This window comes from Apis mellifera, linkage group LG3, assembly GCF_003254395.2.
Source record: "Apis mellifera strain DH4 linkage group LG3, Amel_HAv3.1, whole genome shotgun sequence".
NCBI lineage: Eukaryota > Metazoa > Arthropoda > Insecta > Hymenoptera > Apidae > Apis > Apis mellifera.
The window spans coordinates 74,978-96,325 of NC_037640.1; the positions used below are offsets into that span (position 1 = coordinate 74,978).

Consider the following 21,348-nt stretch of genomic DNA (forward strand, 5'->3'; position numbering starts at 1 on the left):
TTGAATGATATAATAAAATATTAAGTAATTAATTATATTTTTTGTTTTTTTAATGCTCTTTCAATCCATTTTTATTATCCTATTATTTATATATATATATATATATTATTAAGAATAATAATAATAATATATAATTTTTGCAGCACCTGTTGGACAATGAAATTGCATTTTGAAAATATCAATTTTTCTATTTTTTCCTTGAATGCTTTAAATATATCAATTCCTCGTGTTATACAATATTATATAATATATAATAATAATATATAATAATAATATTATTGCTAATAAATCTTCATTTTAGAGAGTTATTAATTATTAATCATATAAAAATAAACAAATTATATGATAATTTTTAAAAAAAATTATTTGCAGTTCTTCAACAATTTTTAATTTATTTTAAATATATCCATTAATTTCATTAACATTAAATGAAATATTAAATTTATCGCAATAACAATAACAAATTTTAAATATAGTTTTAAAATTTCTCTGCATTATACATTTCTCTATATTATAAAACGTTTTTTCTATTTGATTGAATGCACTTTTTTTTTATTAAATCGATATTTGAAAAATAGTTGTTTACAATTTCTAATGCGATTAAATATGATTTTTTATTTATGATTTTTGTTCTTTTTCAAATACTACTTTTTCAAATTAGCAAGTATTTTTGTTCATTGTGCAGAATATAAGATAACAGGAAATATTATTTAAACTGCTTTTAATACATAATAGCATATGTAAAATACATTCTTCTATATTACTAGAACAATGACGCAAATGTTACATTTTTTACTTTAATGACGGATTTCACAAACATACTGCACATATAGACATTGCTTTTCTTCTTTTTTTACATTTTGATTCATATATTTCATGTATATGAAACATATATATCATATATTTTTTTCATGATATTTGATGTAATGATGAAAAAGATTGCATCTTATCATTTGCCTAAATTTTACATTGCAAAGCAAACATAAAAGTTATTCATAATAATGAAAAAATTTACTATTCCAACTTTCTTGAAATATTCTTATATCAATCTTTTTCTTTCTATTCATCATGATTATCGTCATGATAATCAAATATTTAAAAAGAAACAAATTCAATGAACTAAACATTATTTAATAAACTTCTTGAAAATATAATAAATTTTAAACATTATAATATTTATGTAAACATAGATATTTAGAAATTTAAAACTAACAAGTAAGGAAATAAAAAGAAAAGTATTAATAATATAATAAAAATATAATAAAAAAAATTGATTTAAGAAACTGAAAAAAAAAAATTAAAAAAAATTAAAATGAAAGAAAGTTTAAAATAAAAAAATAAATATAGAAATAAATAACTTTTTGAATGGAATTTATAAATTAAATTTAATTTTTCAGCGTCATTATTATATTTATTTTAATACGTGAAATCAATTTTTTTAAACATTCAATATTGTTTTTCAACTTCCCAAATCGAAATCTTCTGATTTCAACTTCTCTGCTTTCGCGTTTAGATATCTATTTGTTAAAACCACATAGATTTAAAAATTGCAATTGCAAAATTTGTATATATAGTTTACTTATTATATATAAAAAAATACTTAAAAACTTATTATATATAGAAAAATAGTAGGTAATGCAAAATCACATTATCCAATTTCAAACACATTTTTCACGATAATAAGAAATATTTCGACACTTAATATCAATGATCAATACAGAAAAAGTTAAAAGAAAAAAAACCAATATTAAAAATAATAAAAGAAACTATTAAACTATTAAATTATTAAATTATTCATTTCCAAAATATTTTAAAGCAAAATATAGAATAAAAATGTAAGCACATAATGCCATGTTATTGTTTAGACAGTTATTATATTTTATACTAGATTAATATATATATAATAATATATATAAATTTAATAATTAATAATAAGATAAAAAAAATTAAAATTATTAATTAAACATTTTATATAAAATTAAATATATTATTTTAAATTTTTGAAGCAATATATATAATAGAAAAAATATATATTTATAAATATTAAAAATTTTTAAATATTATAATAATTTTAAATTATAAATATATATAAAATAATATTATATATAATAGATACATTAAATTACGTTTATATTTTATATAATAATAATTTTTTTATCTACAATATATAATTTCTTTATATAAAATATATAATTAATATTTTATTTACTTTCCTTTTTTGTTGTTGTCTCTTTGACATATTCTCTTGATATTGACTTAATATTGATATCAACTTATAGATGATTTGTGATTTAATATTATTCCATTGTTTTATTTTAATAGTTCATGAATAGTTTAGTAGTAATGGAATTTTCAAATTTTTGTAATCTTATTTTTATAATTAATTACAAATTAATTAGATTGAGATCAGAACTTTCAGCTATTATAATATCAAAAATTTTTATTCTGCAAATTAATTTTTTTTTACTAATTTTATAATGTTTTATATTTTCGAAATATAGCTTCTTTTTTTCCATAAATTTTCTTATAGAATATTCAGATATAATTTCTTATAGAATATTCAGATATTATTCTTTATATATATATAATATCACCAATTTTTATTAAAATCTATTTTATTATATAAAACAATTAGCATATAATCGCTTCCAAACTTCGAAATTTCATTTTTTGTTCAACTCCATTATATAATATTCATTTCTAATGTACTTTTTAATGACTATTCATTATTTCCTTTTATATTAAATTTCATAACTGCTTTTTTTTTAATGTTTTTAGTTTTTTGAATCTGAAATAATAACTTACAATTTCGCGAGCCGCTTTATTCAAAATAAATTACGATCTTTCATTTTTTTTTTTTATTGACATTAAGGCACATCTTTATTATTTTTCTAATTTTTATTACAATCGTGTGATTTATTTTATATTTTTTTATAATTTTTCGTAATATTTTTTATATATACAAAACAATTCCTATCATTCGTATAAATATCTTTTTAAAGAAATAATTATTTTTTATTCTTATCAAACGAATATTATGACATATTGATATTCTTAGAAATAGTTATTAAACTGAAATAATTTGTATAGTCTATTGTATAGAATTAAAAAATCATCCATTATTTTTATAATATTTTTAATATACACGCAAAATATATTTCATACATTGTATATATTGCATATTATAAATCTGCGATTTATTCGAATAATAAATATTAAATCGAATTATTTTTATTAATTTATTATTTACAGTATTATTATTAGTTTGTCAACTAATTGAATTTTCGAATTTTTTTCACTTGAAATTGATAGATTATTTGAAACAATCGAATACGATTTATTTGAAAAATCCAAAAGATTCATATATTTACACTTGGTAAAATTTCAAGATATTTGAAGATGAATTTTCTATTTGTTGAGCAGAAAATTTTTGAATTATACAACAAATATATTCGTTCAGATCATTTGTATATTTATATTATTATATTTATTATTGATTATTATATCTCTATTTTATTGATTATTATATCTCTCTAATTTAATAAATTTGTTTAATTTTCATATTTTCATGAAAAAAATATATCTTCTCTACGTAGTTAATAATTTAATAGATTAAACATTTTCTATATTACAAAATATTTTTTCATTAGGCATTTATAGTGACAGATATTTTTAGAAAGTTTTTCATCAATAATGCTAACTTAGAAAATCATTTGCGAATTTTTTTATAATATTTATAATATATATTTTATAATATATATTATAATATATTATAATTTTTAATATATTATACAATCTATATATAATATCCGATGTAGTTTTTTCGTTTATACTTTTCGTATTTATATCTATTAAGAATTGCAAAAATTTGGGACAATATTGCAAAATTATTTATACATAAATTTCTATATATTATTTTTATATATAATTATATTATATATATTATTTCTATATATACATTTATTCACTGAATTTATGTTTATATATATATATATATATATATTATGACGATCTTATTATTATATTATCTGTAATATTTGTACTCATTATTAATTCATCCTCAAATATTTTTATTATTTCTTCTTTATTAGTAGAAAACAAGATTATTTTATTAAATAAAATTAATATTAAAGTAATATCAAATATTACTATTCTACTATTCATTTCTGCATATCATCTAATAGCCAATTTTTCATGTATGGATCAATAAATATTTCAAAAAGAATAGACTTATAAGTATGAACAAATTGAAAAATTATCTTTCTTTAAAAATTGTTTACTTCTTTAAATGATTTTTAAATGATTTCCATATCTTAATAATAATTTATTATTTCTCATTTTTGACTTCTTATAAATTATTAAGTATTCCATGCTCAGAAAGAATTATATTTATGGAATTTTAAATTAATTAATCTATATCTCCAATAAACTGAAATAATATTTCATCATATATACTCAATATATTTCTTATACTTTTAAAAATTCTATTCATACGGTAGTAGACCATAGATAATAAATAAATCATCAAAAATCGTAATTTTCTTCATTGCATTTTTAACAATCGGCTAAATATTAAATATTTAGATAGTAAATATTCAATAAACCATATTTTATTTTAATTAAGTTAAAAAAATCATTATATATATATATAATGTGCAAAAATGTTGGAACATCCATAAACTGGAAATTTTTGAAATCATTTCAATCAATATTTTTTTTAGAAAAATCTTTGTTACAGCTTTATTAACGAATTATTAATAAAAAAAACATTGATCAATTATCGAGTCACGATAATAGTGTTGGCAACCAACCGAACACGAACAAATCCAACATATCTCGAAAATAAAAAAATATATTAAATTTATTTATTTATATATATTCGTGATATATAATTCAATATAATTTTTTATCAATAAAAAAAAAAATTTATTATATTCAACACATTTATGAAAATTTTCGTAAGAAAAATATTGCTTGAAACTATTAGAAATTTCCAGTTTAGCAGATATTTTCGGTTTTTGGAACATTATATATATTCATTGAAATATGTTTATTAAGTATCTAATTAACGTTACCTATTATTATTATTATTATTATTAGATATATATGAAACATGGAAATCTATTGTTCAAAAAATCATAACTTTTACCATATTGCTAACATTATTCATAATAATATAATGAATTAAATTTAAATTAATAAATATATAAATTAATGTTTATTATTTAAAGATTCTATAAAAAAACTGATTTAAATTTCGATTTATATGAGATTCGATATGATAAATGATAAAGGCGAACAATATATTTCTTCTTCCAAATTGTTACAATAATGTATCGTAATGTATCGTATGAAATATATCCGTTTGTTGCATCCAATCATTCATAAAAAATGATGTAATCATCATATCATCCCTAGTAAATAAATAAGCAAATAAATACACATACTTATAAATATAAACATATACGTATGTATTATTAAACAATTCATTAATAATTAATAATAACATGTAAATGAATATATTATTTAATTAAATAAATTAAAAAGCTTTAAACTACTTATTTAGAAATTATAAGTAGTTATATATATAAGTAGTTATATATATATATTAATAATTATATATAATAAAAAAGTAATAAGATTATAAACATTTAAATCATTTAAAATGATTTTCTTTTTATATTCTCTTTCTCGTTTTAATACATTTGTGATATTCGAGAAAACGTTGTCTGAAATAGTATTTCGTATAGATTTCAGTTATTTTTAAAAATTTCTTGAAATCTTCATCATTGAATGTATAGTTGAAAATCTAATATTATCATAATAATAATTTTAATATTATCATAATAATTGAGAATCTAATATAGCTTTTTTTTTCCCAAAATTATTTTTTAATGTTTTATATTGCACTGATTTTAGAGAATCGGGTTATTAATTATTTGTAGATTTTGTTTTTTGTAGACTTTGTTTTATGTATTTATAAGAGACAGTACGAAATCATATTTTGCTTTGAGAATAGTATAAATTAAATATATATTTATTTTAGTGCTCAATTTAATCTTTTGAAATGCTTCCATACAAGACTTGAATATATTTAGAATTAATAATATATTTATCAATTATGTCACTTTGCACTTCATGAGTTTTTTCATTTTCTGTCACTATATCGTTACTATATCATTTCTCATGCTGTCTCTAATATTGAGCATTGATCATCTGATTAGTCTCTGACATTCGTGAAAAAAGAATATTAATATCGTTGGAAACAATATGTTCCATATATTATATTTTTTTGAATAAACAAAAATGTCATGAAATATTGGCTGAAGCTGAGATCACACGATTCTTAAATGAAAAAACTGTGCCTAATACAGATATATTATAATAAAATACATTATAGATACATTATAAATGAAATAAAAAAAAAAATCACAATCTAAGTTAGCATTATTAATAAAAAACTTTCTGGAAATGCCTAACATTTTAGCATTCGATTACCAAGAAATATTTTTTATTGCAAAAAATGTTATCATTGTATTAAATTATTAATTAAACATGTAAAAAAAAATATAAAAATAAAGCAGATTCATTAAATTAGAGTTAAATCTCTTAAAATAATAATAGTAATAATATTATATCAATAGTTTGGAATTCGTTATAACTATTCGAAGTAAGTTTTTCTTAAATAAAAAATTATATAATACATATACATATTACATTATTGTATAATACATATACATTATTACATAATATTACATAATATAATGTAATATTGCATATTACATTATATTAAAATTCTGAAATAGTTGTTTATTTTATTTATTATAATTTGTTTTTTTTTTTTCATTGAGAGATTCTGTTATGCAAATGACATACATAAAGTATTGCTGCCAGATAAGCATTTCTATTCTATCACCATCTTATTCTACCTAACGCAAGAATAAAATATTTATGAATCATTAACTCAGTTTTATTAAATAAATGATTCCATTTTTTCATCATTTTGATGTCTAGAATCCATCCTCCAAAAGTATTCCACATTTTTAAAAACATTCTATACATTTATTTTTCTTAAATAAATCATAGAAATAATAAAATATTTCATTTTTCAATTTATTTAAGCCATGCAAATTAATTTTTTTATTGATAAAAATTATTTTTTTAATTGCTTTTTTCAATAAATTTGTATTTTTGCAAAGTTTATTTGCTAAATATTTTTTCTTATACTATAATATTAAAAGAAATAGATTTTTTCAATTTCAATATTTTAAATGTTTATATTCTTAATACACAATATATTTATTTTAATTGTCACATTCCCTTTATTCAGATATTTCTCGCAGGAGAATATTTTTGGAGAACAGTTCAATAAAATTTTACATAAATATATATATATATATATATATATATATATATATATATAAACATATATATTTTTACATATCAAAATAATTTTATTTTACAATATTAACAATATATTAACAAAAAATAATATTATATTAATAATTAATATTTAGTAGAACTATTTTTATTTTTTATAATTTCTGACATCTACAATGACATAGAATTGACAATGATAAAATTAATAAGATAACAATTAATTAAAATTTTTTTCAAGTTTTTTTTTATTAAATGTATAAAATAGTTAAATTTAAAGCTTTTTTAATTTTGTGTTTAAATAACGTGACTGGATTGATTATCATATAATATTATATTATTAGTTTAAATTAAAAATTGAATAGAAATGTTGAAGAAGAATTTATGTTATATTTTGATCGAAATTGAATTAATAATATAATATGATTTTATAGTCTATAAAATAGATTGTGTATATATATATTAATGAATTGAAAATATTTTATCAAAAACCGATTTAAAATAGAGAAAACAAAACATTTCAGGTATTTGAAATTTATGAAAAAAGCTGTGATGTTAATATATTAATTGTTTTAATAAAATAAGAATTTATGTTAACTATTATTATATCTAGATGATCTATCAGATATAATTTTGAATTTATATTTAAATATTATTTTGAAAAAATGATATATAACCTAATTTGAGATTTCCATTCAATTATCGAATCTTTTTTTCATTTGTAAAAAAATTTAAATAATTTAAATAATTTAATCCATATATATGCTGATCCATAATTTTATACGATAAAGGTCAGATTCATATCAATATAAAAATCAAATAATCACATCAATCCATTACTATGGATTCATCTTTTTCTTTCTTTTTTCTAATCATCGATTTTGATGTATTTTTGATTAAATTCTACATTTATTTCACATCTTATGTATATGAATTTGAACCAAAGCAATTAAATTTAATTTCATTCGTCTCTTTATGTCCCAATTCTTCGAATTATTTAAATGCAATAGATAAAAAACGTGTAAAAACAATTCTAAGTAATAGTTCCAGCATATTTTAAAAAAATTTTCCAATAGTTTTAATCACAATGTAGATATTAATTGCATTTAAATTTATATTTCAAATAATTGAGTTCTATTTAATATTAACATTTTTTTAAAAAATGATATTTTTTTTTAAAAAGAAATTTTTAAAAAATATTATATTTATATATTTCTATATAATTATATTATTATATTATTATATTATTTATATTATTTATATATTCTATATATTTATATATTCACAGAATTTTTTTAATTAAAAAGAATTTTTAATTACTACTTCTTCATGAACTAGAAGAAAAATGAAAAAATATTATTATAAATATTAATTGGTAAAATTTGAGATATATAATGAACTATTAAATTTAAATCTAGATTTTGTCAGCCTTATCATCTTAACAATTTCATTCGTTCAATATTTTTAAATATTTATAATTTTGAAATAACTGAATTTATGAAATAATATAAATAATATATCGAGATATTAATTGTATTTATTATAAATATGATAAATATTTTTATTTAATATTTATGAAGCAGTGGAATAGCAAAATAATTTTCATATTTGTTTTAATAATTTATAATAATTCATGCAAATAGACTGCAGGTTATGTAGTCTATTCCATGAAATTCTATATCAAAACAAAACTTCTAGACAATACATCAGTTTACATTATTGATGTATTTGCCATTTATTAAGTTTTTAAAATTGTCCACAACAAAGCTTATCAAAAAACCATAATACTCACTAACTCCAAAAATGCAACAACGATTCAGAATTAAATATTATAATTCAAATCTTTGAGATTTATGAAAAAATCATTGTAACATAATCAAACTCATCTGGATCCCTGGTCATGTAGGAATAACTGACACTAATAATAAATACAATACAAATACAATACAAATTACATTTCGATTATCTAATAAAGAACACAAAAAACAAATTAAAACAAATTAAATTTTTATTCATTCTTCCAATGGGAAAATGAATAAAAACAAAAGGTTTCTAACCACATCAATAGTATCTCCGATAAATTCTTCGAGGATTAGAGAATGATCTTCGTGTTGAAAAAGAGAGAATAAGTGGCCATCTCCAGAATAAAAATTGAATATTCTAAAAACACACATTCCTACAGACTAACAAAAAAGCCCATTTCTCAATGTGAGAAGTATGATTCTATAATGTCCACTGAACATTTAATCCTTCATTGTATCAAATATAATTTCTTCCGTAGAAACTATATTTAAAAATAACTTAAAAAACAAGAAAATGCAAGACTTAATTGAGGGATAAAAATTAAGAGAATTAGGAATAAACTGATAAATCAAATAATTTAATCATTTTTTACTTATTATATATTATATATTATACGATGTTTAGAAGTTGATATAAAATCCAAAATTAAAAAAAAAATTCATATTAATTTATTTTATATATAATATTCATACATAAAATATTAATATTCAACGTATAATATTCAATGTATAATTTGATAATTTAGTATGTTAACATATCATAATTTATAATATAATAATAAAGGTATAATATAAAAATTTCAATCCAAATTCTTTTCTTCAATTTCTAATTATTATATATATATATATATATAAATTTTTTCTAATTAATTCAATTAATTTTTTGTTCTCTATTTTTGTCATTAAAATAATACCAGAATTCGCTCCAAGTTTGCTACAGTTATGGTTACAGATCTAGCACACCGATATATTCCAGCTCCATCACTATCACGAAGCCTGTCATTATGTTTCACAGATTGTTTTAAATGGCTGCAAAAATAATAATCTCAATAAGAAATTCTGAAGCTTAATGTATGGCGCAAAAATACTGAAGAATAAATAAGGATATTGACCAATACGAAGATATCAATAGGAGATAGGGAACCAGAGGTAAGCGGATGGATCTCATATCTAAATACATTCGTGAACTTAGGTAAAAGTTATTTTTCAAATTAAAACAATAATTCAAAAGAACAAAGGGCGGGCATGAAAGAAAAGGAGATGGTGTCTGGATCGAATTCTTCCAATAAATGCGATTTATTGTACTGACATATATAAATTTGCCGGTTATTCAAATGTACCAGTCCAAAGTGAGCAGGTAGAATGAATTTTACGCAACAAGAAAAAGAAATCTCTATTGTTATGCTTGCTATAAGTAATGATAGAGAAGAAAATAATAAATATTGATAAATCAGTGAAATCTCTGAATATGAGATCTAAGAAGAGAAGATAATCATTGTGACGATAATTATACATCGCGCCAGCCCAAATGAATTACTATAAGATGAACTATAAGAAGATGGACGTCCATTGATTATATAGTAAAACACGTTTCTATTTCATTTCAGTATAACTTTTGTTGAAAAAAGCGTGAGTTTAGGCAAAAGCCGACGCTAGGAGTTTACATAATGGAGTCTATTAAAGAGAGACTGCCTTGCCTTTATCTCTAAAACTATAAATCACATGGATGCACAAACTACATAGTTTTTTCATCTGCATGTAGCAACCAGGGAAATGGTAAAGCGCATTATATCTATCGGTCGCTGAACTGAAAACTGTTAATCTCTAACTGAGATCCCAATTTGGAGATTTCCAATTGCATTGAAGTAAAAAAGAATAAAGATCATCACCATCAAGGGATTAAACTCTCTTATAATTTCTAGTATTAGCGGACAAAATCATGTAATTGATGATGTAATTGATGCATGGAATGCATCAATGAGCTCTTATTAGTCTTAATCCTTTTTTTGTTTTTGTTTCTTTCTGATGCAGAAAAATCGAAAATCTAGTCCATCAATATAAAAGCAAGGAGAAGAAATTAATTAGAGCTGTTAAATATCTCACGATTCAATAATTTCATAAAACCGATGGAATACACGCATAGTACTATGCGCGTTTTCGGTCAAAGATGCGTCAATTTTTAGCATATATTTAAGACTCGGACAGCCGATACGTAATAAAAAAAAAATAAGCCGCAATGTTCCGTTGAAGTCTTGAGGGACATTATATATAATGCGACTTTGGTAATTTTTCTGATGTTGATCTCTTGTGTTTATGCGGATAATATATTTATCAATCGTGTTGCCGAAGACATGAATTTTAGTCGATAAGAGTCCTCTCCGGAATGTCCATGAGGATTTCCTCTACATAAAAAAAAAAGAAATAGTATTTAAAATCTATCAACGTACAAGCAATATATAAAAAATCGCATATAATTATCGTAAGAAAACATTAATAAAAATAAGAAAAAGACATATGGATACTATAATAATATATACATATGGATACTATAATAATGAAGTGAATGTAAATTAAAATATATGTAAGTAATCTGAATATAGACTTAATGCCAATTAAATATTAAACGTTAAAACTTAATATAAAGTATAGAACCAAGTGTCCAACAAAGACATGAAAAGCATGAGAATTTTGTAATATAATGGATTTATATCGAAAAATAGTATCAATAATATCAAAAATATGGAATTTATTAATAATATAAAATGTATTAGTTAAATAATACAAATGTATTGAACAAAATGTATTATTTAAATAATTTAAAAAAAAATTAAAAAAATATTTTAAATTTAAAAAAAAAATATTAAAAAATCAATAAAAAAATTGAAAATGCTTCATATATATTACTTTAAAAATGATAATCCTAAGCATATTATGACATATAGCAAAAATGGCTCTTATATAATATACCAAAATTGTTAAAAATTTTGCAATCTTTCTTTTCCAATCTTAATTCTATTAAATTTGGAGAAAATTAAAATCGAAAATGTTATAACATAATTTAATGAATAAAAAGGATTTGAAACAAAAACATGAAGACAATGTTAGATGCATGATACGTTTGCAGTCGTGAAGAAATACAACTAAAATTCATAGAATAAAAAATTAAAGATTATTGTTCTTATTAGAATAAATATATTCAAATCCAATCATAATTGGATGTTTTCAGAGATTTTCTGATAGAGAAAGACTCATTATATATACACACATACATATATATATATATATATATATATAAAATGCCTTAATATAATGCCTTTTTGGCCTTGATTCCTTATAGCCATTTAAATTTTGTGGAGTATCCAGTGGAATTTTTATCGATTTACATTCTTGTACAAATTTTTTAATTAATTCTTTTGTGTTCCCGTGATGATTATATTATTGTATTATTTTATTGTATTATTATTATATTTGTTTTATTAATATTAATATTTAATAAAAACAATTTTTTTGTAATCTTTAGTTAAAATAAATATTCTGCATTAATGTTTCTATGACTATATTGTTTTTTATTAAAAAACGTAAAATCATGTATAAATATTTCTAATATTATTATATTTGTATTTTAAATATATGTATAAATCTTTTCTATCTCCCTCTAATTCTATTTTCTAATATATTCCAATATTTTTCTATTTTCCAATATTTCTATCATTCATTTTGTAAAAATTATTTTGATTATTTTTTTTCTTTGTGTTTTTTAATACATTTATATTTTTTATTCTTGTTAAATTTTATATTTCGTGTTATTATGTTGTCATACTATCTTATCAAATTTTGGATCATATAACTGGTATATTTTTATAAAATATATATATTTTATAAAAACACTTTTTTTTCAATAGAATTTTTTTTATTAATTTATTTTTATTTATCTTTGATATATGTATTAACATATAGCACATTCAAACATTTTAATATGTTTATATATATAATATATAATTTAAAAATTATATATATAATTTAAAAAACAATAGTTTTTTTATTGTTTTAAAACTTAGCTGAAATAGATTTCCTTTCTTTCAAGAATGTCATATTTTAAATGCTTAGCATGTATATAATATATCTTTATATATGCTGTAATCATCAGAACTTATTGAATAATTCTGCATTTATTATTATATTTATTATTATATTGTCTAAAGATTTTCCAATAATATTTTATTATTAAAATAAATATATCCATATATATTTTGAGAATTTTTCTACTATTATCTATATGCAAAGAATTATTATATATATATTTTCATTATCAATGAAAAAGTTTATATTAGATAAAATAAAAAACGAGAACACTGGATTATGTACACAGCAGTACCGTATCACAGTGTCGCTTGCATAATCCTTCGGTTTTAAATAAACAAATTATTTTTGAATTTTAATAATAATAATGTAATACACACTATATGAAAATGTAATTATTCAATGAATGTTATTATTTTAAAAAAAAAGAATTTTATCATTTTTAATTATATAAATCCAAATCTATGTAATTTATTTTTAAAAAACACTTATCTCGAACAAATTATAGTAAATTCTATGATATTTGACTATACAATATCGATTATATAATTATTATACAATATTTGATTTAAAATAATAATTAAATCGTTGTATTATATTCAATCTGATGCTATTTATAAGGGAAAATTCATAAGGGAAAATCTCTATAAGATTTTGAATTAGAAAAAAAAATACACACTATATACAATATATAATATATAATATATAATATGTAATATATAATATATAAATATCTATAAATATTCATAAAAATTGCATGTATATATTATTGAAGTTAAAAAAAATAAATTTTGTATTTCTTGGATCAAATTTTTCCAAAAAAAAATGTTCTACAAAATATATTAATTTCAATGTATTGGGTTGGCAACTAAGTAATTGCGGATTTCACTCATAGATGGCTTTAGTTGAATTTTTAGGTTTGCTGGCGTAGTCCAAATATAAAACACATTTTGTTATTTGATAGTTGGCAATTCAGCTGTCAATCAGTAAAAAAAGTTTTTTGATCGGTTGCATAATTTTCGTTTGGCATTCGTTGAAAAATGGAAAATCAAAAGGAACATTATCGTCATATTTTGCTTTTTTATTTTCACAAAGGGAAAAACGCATTGCAAGCTCACAAAAAGTTATGTTCTGTTTATGGCGACGAAGCCTTAAAAGAACGGCAGTGTCAAAATTGGTTTGACAAATTTCGTTCTGGTGATTTTTCACTCAAAGACGAAAAACGCTCTGGTCGTCCAGTTGAAGTTAATGACGACCTAATCAAAGCAATAATCGATTCGGATCGTCACAGTACAACTCGTGAGATTGCAGAGAAGCTTCATGTATCATATACATGCATTGAAAACCACTTAAAACAATTTGGCTATGTTCAAAAACTCGATACATGGGTTCCTCACGAACTGAAAGAAAAGCATTTAATGCAACGCATTAACAACTGCGATTTGCTAAAGAAACGTAATGAAAATGATCCATTTTTAAAACGACTGATAACTGGCGATGAAAAATGTGTTGTTTACAACAATATCAAGCGGAAAAGATCGTGGAGCAGGCCACATGAACCAGCTCAAACAACATCAAAAGCTGGTATTCATCAAAAGAAAGTTTTGTTATCAGTTTGGTGGGATTACAAAGGAATTGTCTATTTTGAACTCTTACCACCCAACCGAACGATCAATTCTGTTGTCTACATCGAACAACTAACGAAATTAAACAATGCAGTTGAAGAAAAGCGGCCCGAATTGACAAATCGAAAAGATATTGTATTCCATCATGACAATGCAAGACCACATCTTTGGTCACTCGACAAAAATTATTGGAGCTTGGTTGGGATGTTTTGTCACATCCACCATATAGTCCTGACCTTGCACCATCTGATTATTTTTTGTTTCGATCTTTACAAAACTCCTTGAATGGTAAAAATTTCAATAATGATGATGATATCAAATCGTACCTGATTCAGTTTTTTGTTAATAAAAACCAGAAGTTTTATGAACGTGGGATTATGATGCTGCCTGAAAGATGGCAAAAGGTCATTAATCAAAATGAGCAACACATTACAGAATAAAGTTATTTAGTTCCATGAAAAAATTGTCTTTGATTTTCTAAAAAAAATCCGCAATTACTTAGTTGCCAACCCAATAATTCGAATCACATACACACGAATTAATGCAGAACAATAAATTTTGGTTAATAAATTAATACTGTTATTCTTACTCACAATTTAATCTTTTTCTTAATTTTTTTCTAGTTTCTCAAATCATTGAATTGAAGAAAAATGACCAAAGAAATTACAATTTGATTTACAAATTTGATTTACATATTGATCTATAAACAATATAACATGATCATATTTATTGCAAATTTTTTTCTTGTGAATATTTTACGTTTTAAATGCTTAGCGTGTATTAAACAAAAATCACTTCATATTGTAAATTATTCTTCATGTTATTGTAAAATATACATTAAATTATATACATTTATACAGTACATTTTTAAAATGTTTTTTGAAAAGTTTTATTTTGAAACTACTACTTAAAACATTATTTCCATCTTTCTTTGTAAAAATTAAACTGATATATTGATGAATTTTTCTTTTTATTTCATTTACATTCGATTTTTTTACTATTTTAACTAATTATTTAATAACAAGATTAAATACGATTAAAATATTATAATCACTATTCCTATCCTCTATTTTACACGATTTCTTTCGCACTTTGTAAAATTTTACGCGATAAAACAAAAATATTTGTATAAATGTATAAATCTTATCAATTTTATGAAAATAATTTTTTAATTCCGTATAAATTTATTTTTGGTAACAATTTCATTTCGAAATAAAAATTAACGAATAATAATTGTAATTTGAAATAATGCCAATGTTAAAATTTATATAAAATAAAGTTTAATAAAAAATATGAAAAGGAATACATAAAACTTATGTTACCATTACGAATTTATTTTTTCAACTGATTTGTTGTTCCAGAATTTCTCGCATGTTCTTGTTTTTATTTTGTTTTTCTACAAACAAAGACAGAAAACAATACGTGTACACTCTCACATACATATTGTTCAATTTTATATTCATATATCATTACAATTACTTGCTTTCGTTACAATCTTATTTTTCGCGCAACGAATAGAATAAATTCTTTATTATCTAATAAATATTAAAAAATAAATTTTATAGAATAAGATATATTAATATCTTATTCGAAATAATTTTTATAAAATAAAATATAATAAAAGATATAAGAAAGAAAGTATTGAACTCATCGCGTCTGTCAAAATATTTTTGTCAACAAATTTCTCATTCGTTTTAGAATTTCTTATGTGATGTCTTATATATTGTTTCTCTATTCATACATACAGATTTGTATACTTATAAATTTATATATTCGTACATTATATCATTCCCATCATAATAACATTTTTCAATATAAAATAATTTTCCAATTTAATTAATTTGTTAATAATATTTTATATATTTTATGTGAAATTATGATCTATATTCATATTTATAATTATTCATATAACAATATAATTATACATTATAATTATTTATAACTAGATAAATTTATAACTTTTAAAAATTATTTATAATTATATTTATTTATTTTTCTTTATTTTTAATATATTTACAATTATAGTTTATAGTTTATAATAACTATATCATTTTCTGTTATTATAATAAACACTTTTAGATATTAACGGAATATTTCATGTTTATTATAAAAAAATCATGTTAATTAATAATTATATATATATATATATATATATATATATATATATATATATATATATATATATATTTATAATTTTAAGAATGATCGATATAGCCGAAATTTACAGAAAAGGAAGGAAATTATTCTGTATGAAGCAACGAATTATATTATGTATAAACGTTTTTCATCCTTGAAGGATCCCTCATCGAAGAAGAAAAAAAAAAATTTTAAATTAATTGTTGGCCGATTATGATTTAACTCATATTCTCATAGCTAAATATTATTGACTGATCATGAGTTAATTCGTGTTTATACTTACATTTTAATTTTATAGCTATTTTAATTTTTGAAGAATAATATAAGATATTATGATATATTGTTATTTTAATTTGTTTAATTTAAATATCAATAAAAATTATTTTTTTTATAGTAAAATAAACATGATTGAAAACAATGAAGAAAAATATAAGATATTATGATATATTATATCTTTCTTCATTGTTTTCAACCATGTTTATTTTATTATAAAAAAAATAATTTTTATTGATATTTAAATTTTTATTGCAATTTTAATATTATAAAAATTTGAATCAAATCATGACAGATCATAACAGTGAAGAATTTTACAATGAATTATATGAAGACGATTTATTATCTGATTGTCTAAATAATTTTGTGATTTGAAATAAATATATTTGTAATGGAATAAAAATTAATAGTTTATCGGAAGACAGTTATGAATCAAATATTAGATTTCTAAAATGGCAAAAAAAAAATGTAATTTTGAAGAAAATTAAAAATGATATTACATCAAATTTGAAGGATTATTTAAATATTTCGAATATAATTTTCGAACTTAATGATCCATAGAGCACAAGCAAGTAACGGATTTATTTTTTGATAATCATTTTTTTGATTTTATTATTTTTCAAATCATTTCAATTTATATAACTAAATGGAAGAATTTTATAAAAAAAAAAATCTATTAAAACTTATCATAGAAAAAAGTTACTAAAAATATATATAAAGAAGTTATTCATTTTTTTTATTGATAAGACAAATTAAAAAATCATATTAGAGGGATTATTGATTAACAATTCTTTAATTGAAATATTTCCTACAACTACGAGCAGAATAAGATTCGAATAAATTCTTATATTTCTGCATTTTAGTGATAATTCATAAAATATATTTATAAAAAATATAATAAAAATAGACTATATATATAATTAACTCCTTTTGAATTATTTTATTAAAAAATTTTAATCTTTGTATATATTTAAACAGGATGTATTCTTAGATGAAATAATAATACCATATGAAGGACGTATTAGCTTTATATAATAATAACATATATAATCCGACAAATATAATAAAATATGAGATTTTAATGAGAATGCTTTATAAAAATAAGAATGATTATATTTATAACTTCGATATATATTCAGATGAGCGAAGACAAAAATCTATCTATAAGAATTTAATCTATAAAAAACTATATATTATAACTATATATTATTTATTTTAGAGTTTTATTTTGATTCTTGGTATCATATATATAAGAATAATAATTATAACAATGTTTCTACAGTTGAAATATTAAAATTAAAAAAAAAACATTAATCTGTGATAGATAAAGAATAGTGATAGATATCCATAAAAGAAAAGTGTGATTTAACAAAGATATTAAAAGAAAAGTCAAAGAATCTTCAAAAAAGTGAAAAAATTTTTTACAAAAAGAACTCATTAAACTTATATCATGAAAAGATAAACTCATAGATATGATATCAATTATTCACGATCTCTCTATTAAATCCATTAGAAAGCGGAAGAGGAATTTTTCGAAAAATATAATTAATGTATGCATATTTGATTATAACATTATATATAAATATATAAATATATATAAATATAAACAAAAATCGATCAAATAATATTTGGTTGTAGTAGTAGTAGTAGGTTGTAGAATAGTAGTATATCTAGAATATCTTTCAAAAAAATTATAAAATGATGTAAAAAAATATCTTTTTGACCAATTGTGTTTTTTATTTAATATATTCAAAATTTATTAAGTAATTACAATTCTGTATCTAAGAATGATAGAAATCAATGATGAAAAATAGATTTTTTTGATATATATTGTTTTTATCTGAAATATAAATACAGTATTTATGAATAATTAACTCTTTCGCTTACTATAATATGGTTATGTAAAAAAATGTTTAAAAATTATATCATAATAAAAACTTCATAAGATCTGAATATTATATGGCATAATGTACAAAAATTTGATTTGTGATATGATATTGACGGACTAAGTAACAAACATAACTAATATAAACGTATTTAAAATAATTAATTTATTTTAATTTTGTTTATTATATATTTTTTCATGTTTGTGCATGAAATTATTATCATTAAAAATTCTACAAATTAAATAATTTTATTTTTTATTATAAAACCCAAAAAAAAAAGAAAATCAATTCCTAATTTAATTATTTTTTAGTATTTCATATTTATTTTTTTAAATTTTATAATAAATATTCAAAATATCATTTTTTTATTTATATATATATATTATATATATATTATTCTATAATGTTTTTTTGATTTAATTTTTTCTATTTTTTTCATTAAATTAATATTTTATCTTCACATTTATTAATTATTGTTATTTTCAAAATATTTTCATTGTTGATTTGTATTTAGTATGCTAAATTTTTCAAATGGCACCATACATAAAAATCTAAATTTAAATCTGGAAATCCTGGTGGCAACTTTATTCTTCCGCGAGCTATTTATATTAAATTTATTATTTCTCCACTGTGAAAATCTCTTCACAGTGCCCTGTCGTGCATGAATCAATCAATTTTGTATTAAATTAAATATAAATTATAAATTATAAATTAAAAGGAGGCATAGAAACATCTTTTTTTCACAAAGAAATTTTATATAACTTTTCAGTTAATCGTGGCTGCAAAAAATATGGTTCTATCAATTTATTGTGGAATAATCAGTTCATAGAAAATTATTTTTAAAAATTTCTTTATACTATATTCTTTATACAATGCGGATTTTCATGTATAAATATCCTATCTCTCATATTAATTTGTAAATAATATTCGCTTAAAATTTTCAATACATTTTTTTCGTATTTATAAACGAAATAATAAAATAGTAATCTTCGTAAATAAATCCGTCTTATCCCTTGTATCTTTTGTCAATGTGACAGAATCCAATCTCCTTTAATATTTCCCACATAAAAACATATTGAATCCTTTTTCCTATTTCTCTTGTATTACATTATCATTCCGATTGCTTCTTTTAATAAGACTTCTCAATATCTTGATTTTTCTGTATTAGCATCCTATATAACATAAAAGTTCTATGCATTTGTAAACATCGCATAAAACAATTCTTTAAAATGTTTTTTCATCGGGTATTCTAAAAAAAGGATATATTCTTAATATTCTGCATATATTTTTTTAACTTCAAAATGGTTTTCATCTATTTTTTCATAAATTTGGACCATATCGATTATTTCTTCAAAAACATAATACGTATACGTAATGAATAATATATATATTTATATTAATAATATATAATAAAAAAAGTAAAAATATACTAACACTAAATGTTTATTATAACATTTCTTATTATTATTTTTCTTATTATACTATTACTATTATTAAAAATAACAAATTATTTATAAATTAATAATGTTTCTTATTATACTTGATATTAAGCTTAATGATATTGTCTTTTTTTATATTTTGGATTCATATTAATTTAAATTTTAAATTTGGATTTTTTTAATAAAATAGTTTTTCGTTTTTAAGAGGATATGAGATGATATATAAAGATATGTAAAAAATTTATAGAAAAGAATATCTTAACGATTTGAATTCCATATATTCATTTTTTTCACTTGTTACCTTATTAAATTTTCTTTCATCAAAATATTTCATTAACATTAACAATAAGTAATATTTTAAGAATTTATTCCTCAATATTTATTCGATAATTTTCTATTGAAAAATTTATTGAATAATAGATTGATAAAGTAAGATATGTATATAGATTTTGTTTCATTGCGTTAAATTTTAGAAGAAATAGTTGAATAAATAATGATAATAACATTTTAACAATTCAATATTATTAAATAAATACTTTGTCTATTACATATATTAAAAATAATAATAAAAGAAAATCGAATGTAAATGAAATAAAATAAAAAATTTATCAATACCAACTTAATTTTTAAAAACAAAAAATAGAAATGCGTCTTAAGTAAGAGTTACAAAATAGTTACAAAATAAAATTTAAAAAGAAAAAGTCCAAAAGTATTCTTTAAAATAATTTAA

The 21,348-nt window shown here is 19.9% G+C and overlaps 2 protein-coding genes across 39 annotated transcripts in view; one reads left to right on the forward strand and one right to left on the reverse strand.

Moving 5' to 3' along the window:
- LOC409422 overlaps nt 1-21,348 on the forward strand; it is a 198,351-nt gene that overhangs the window by 51,056 nt on the left and 125,947 nt on the right. The gene's annotated exons all lie outside the window — the stretch shown is intronic.
- LOC107965799 overlaps nt 10,446-21,348 on the reverse strand; it is an 87,449-nt gene continuing 76,546 nt past the window's right edge. The window contains exon 2 of the mRNA XM_026439588.1: nt 10,446-11,581. Coding sequence (XP_026295373.1) covers nt 11,279-11,581 — 303 coding nt within the window. The 3' untranslated portion in view covers nt 10,446-11,278. The remainder of the gene's footprint in view (nt 11,582-21,348) is intronic.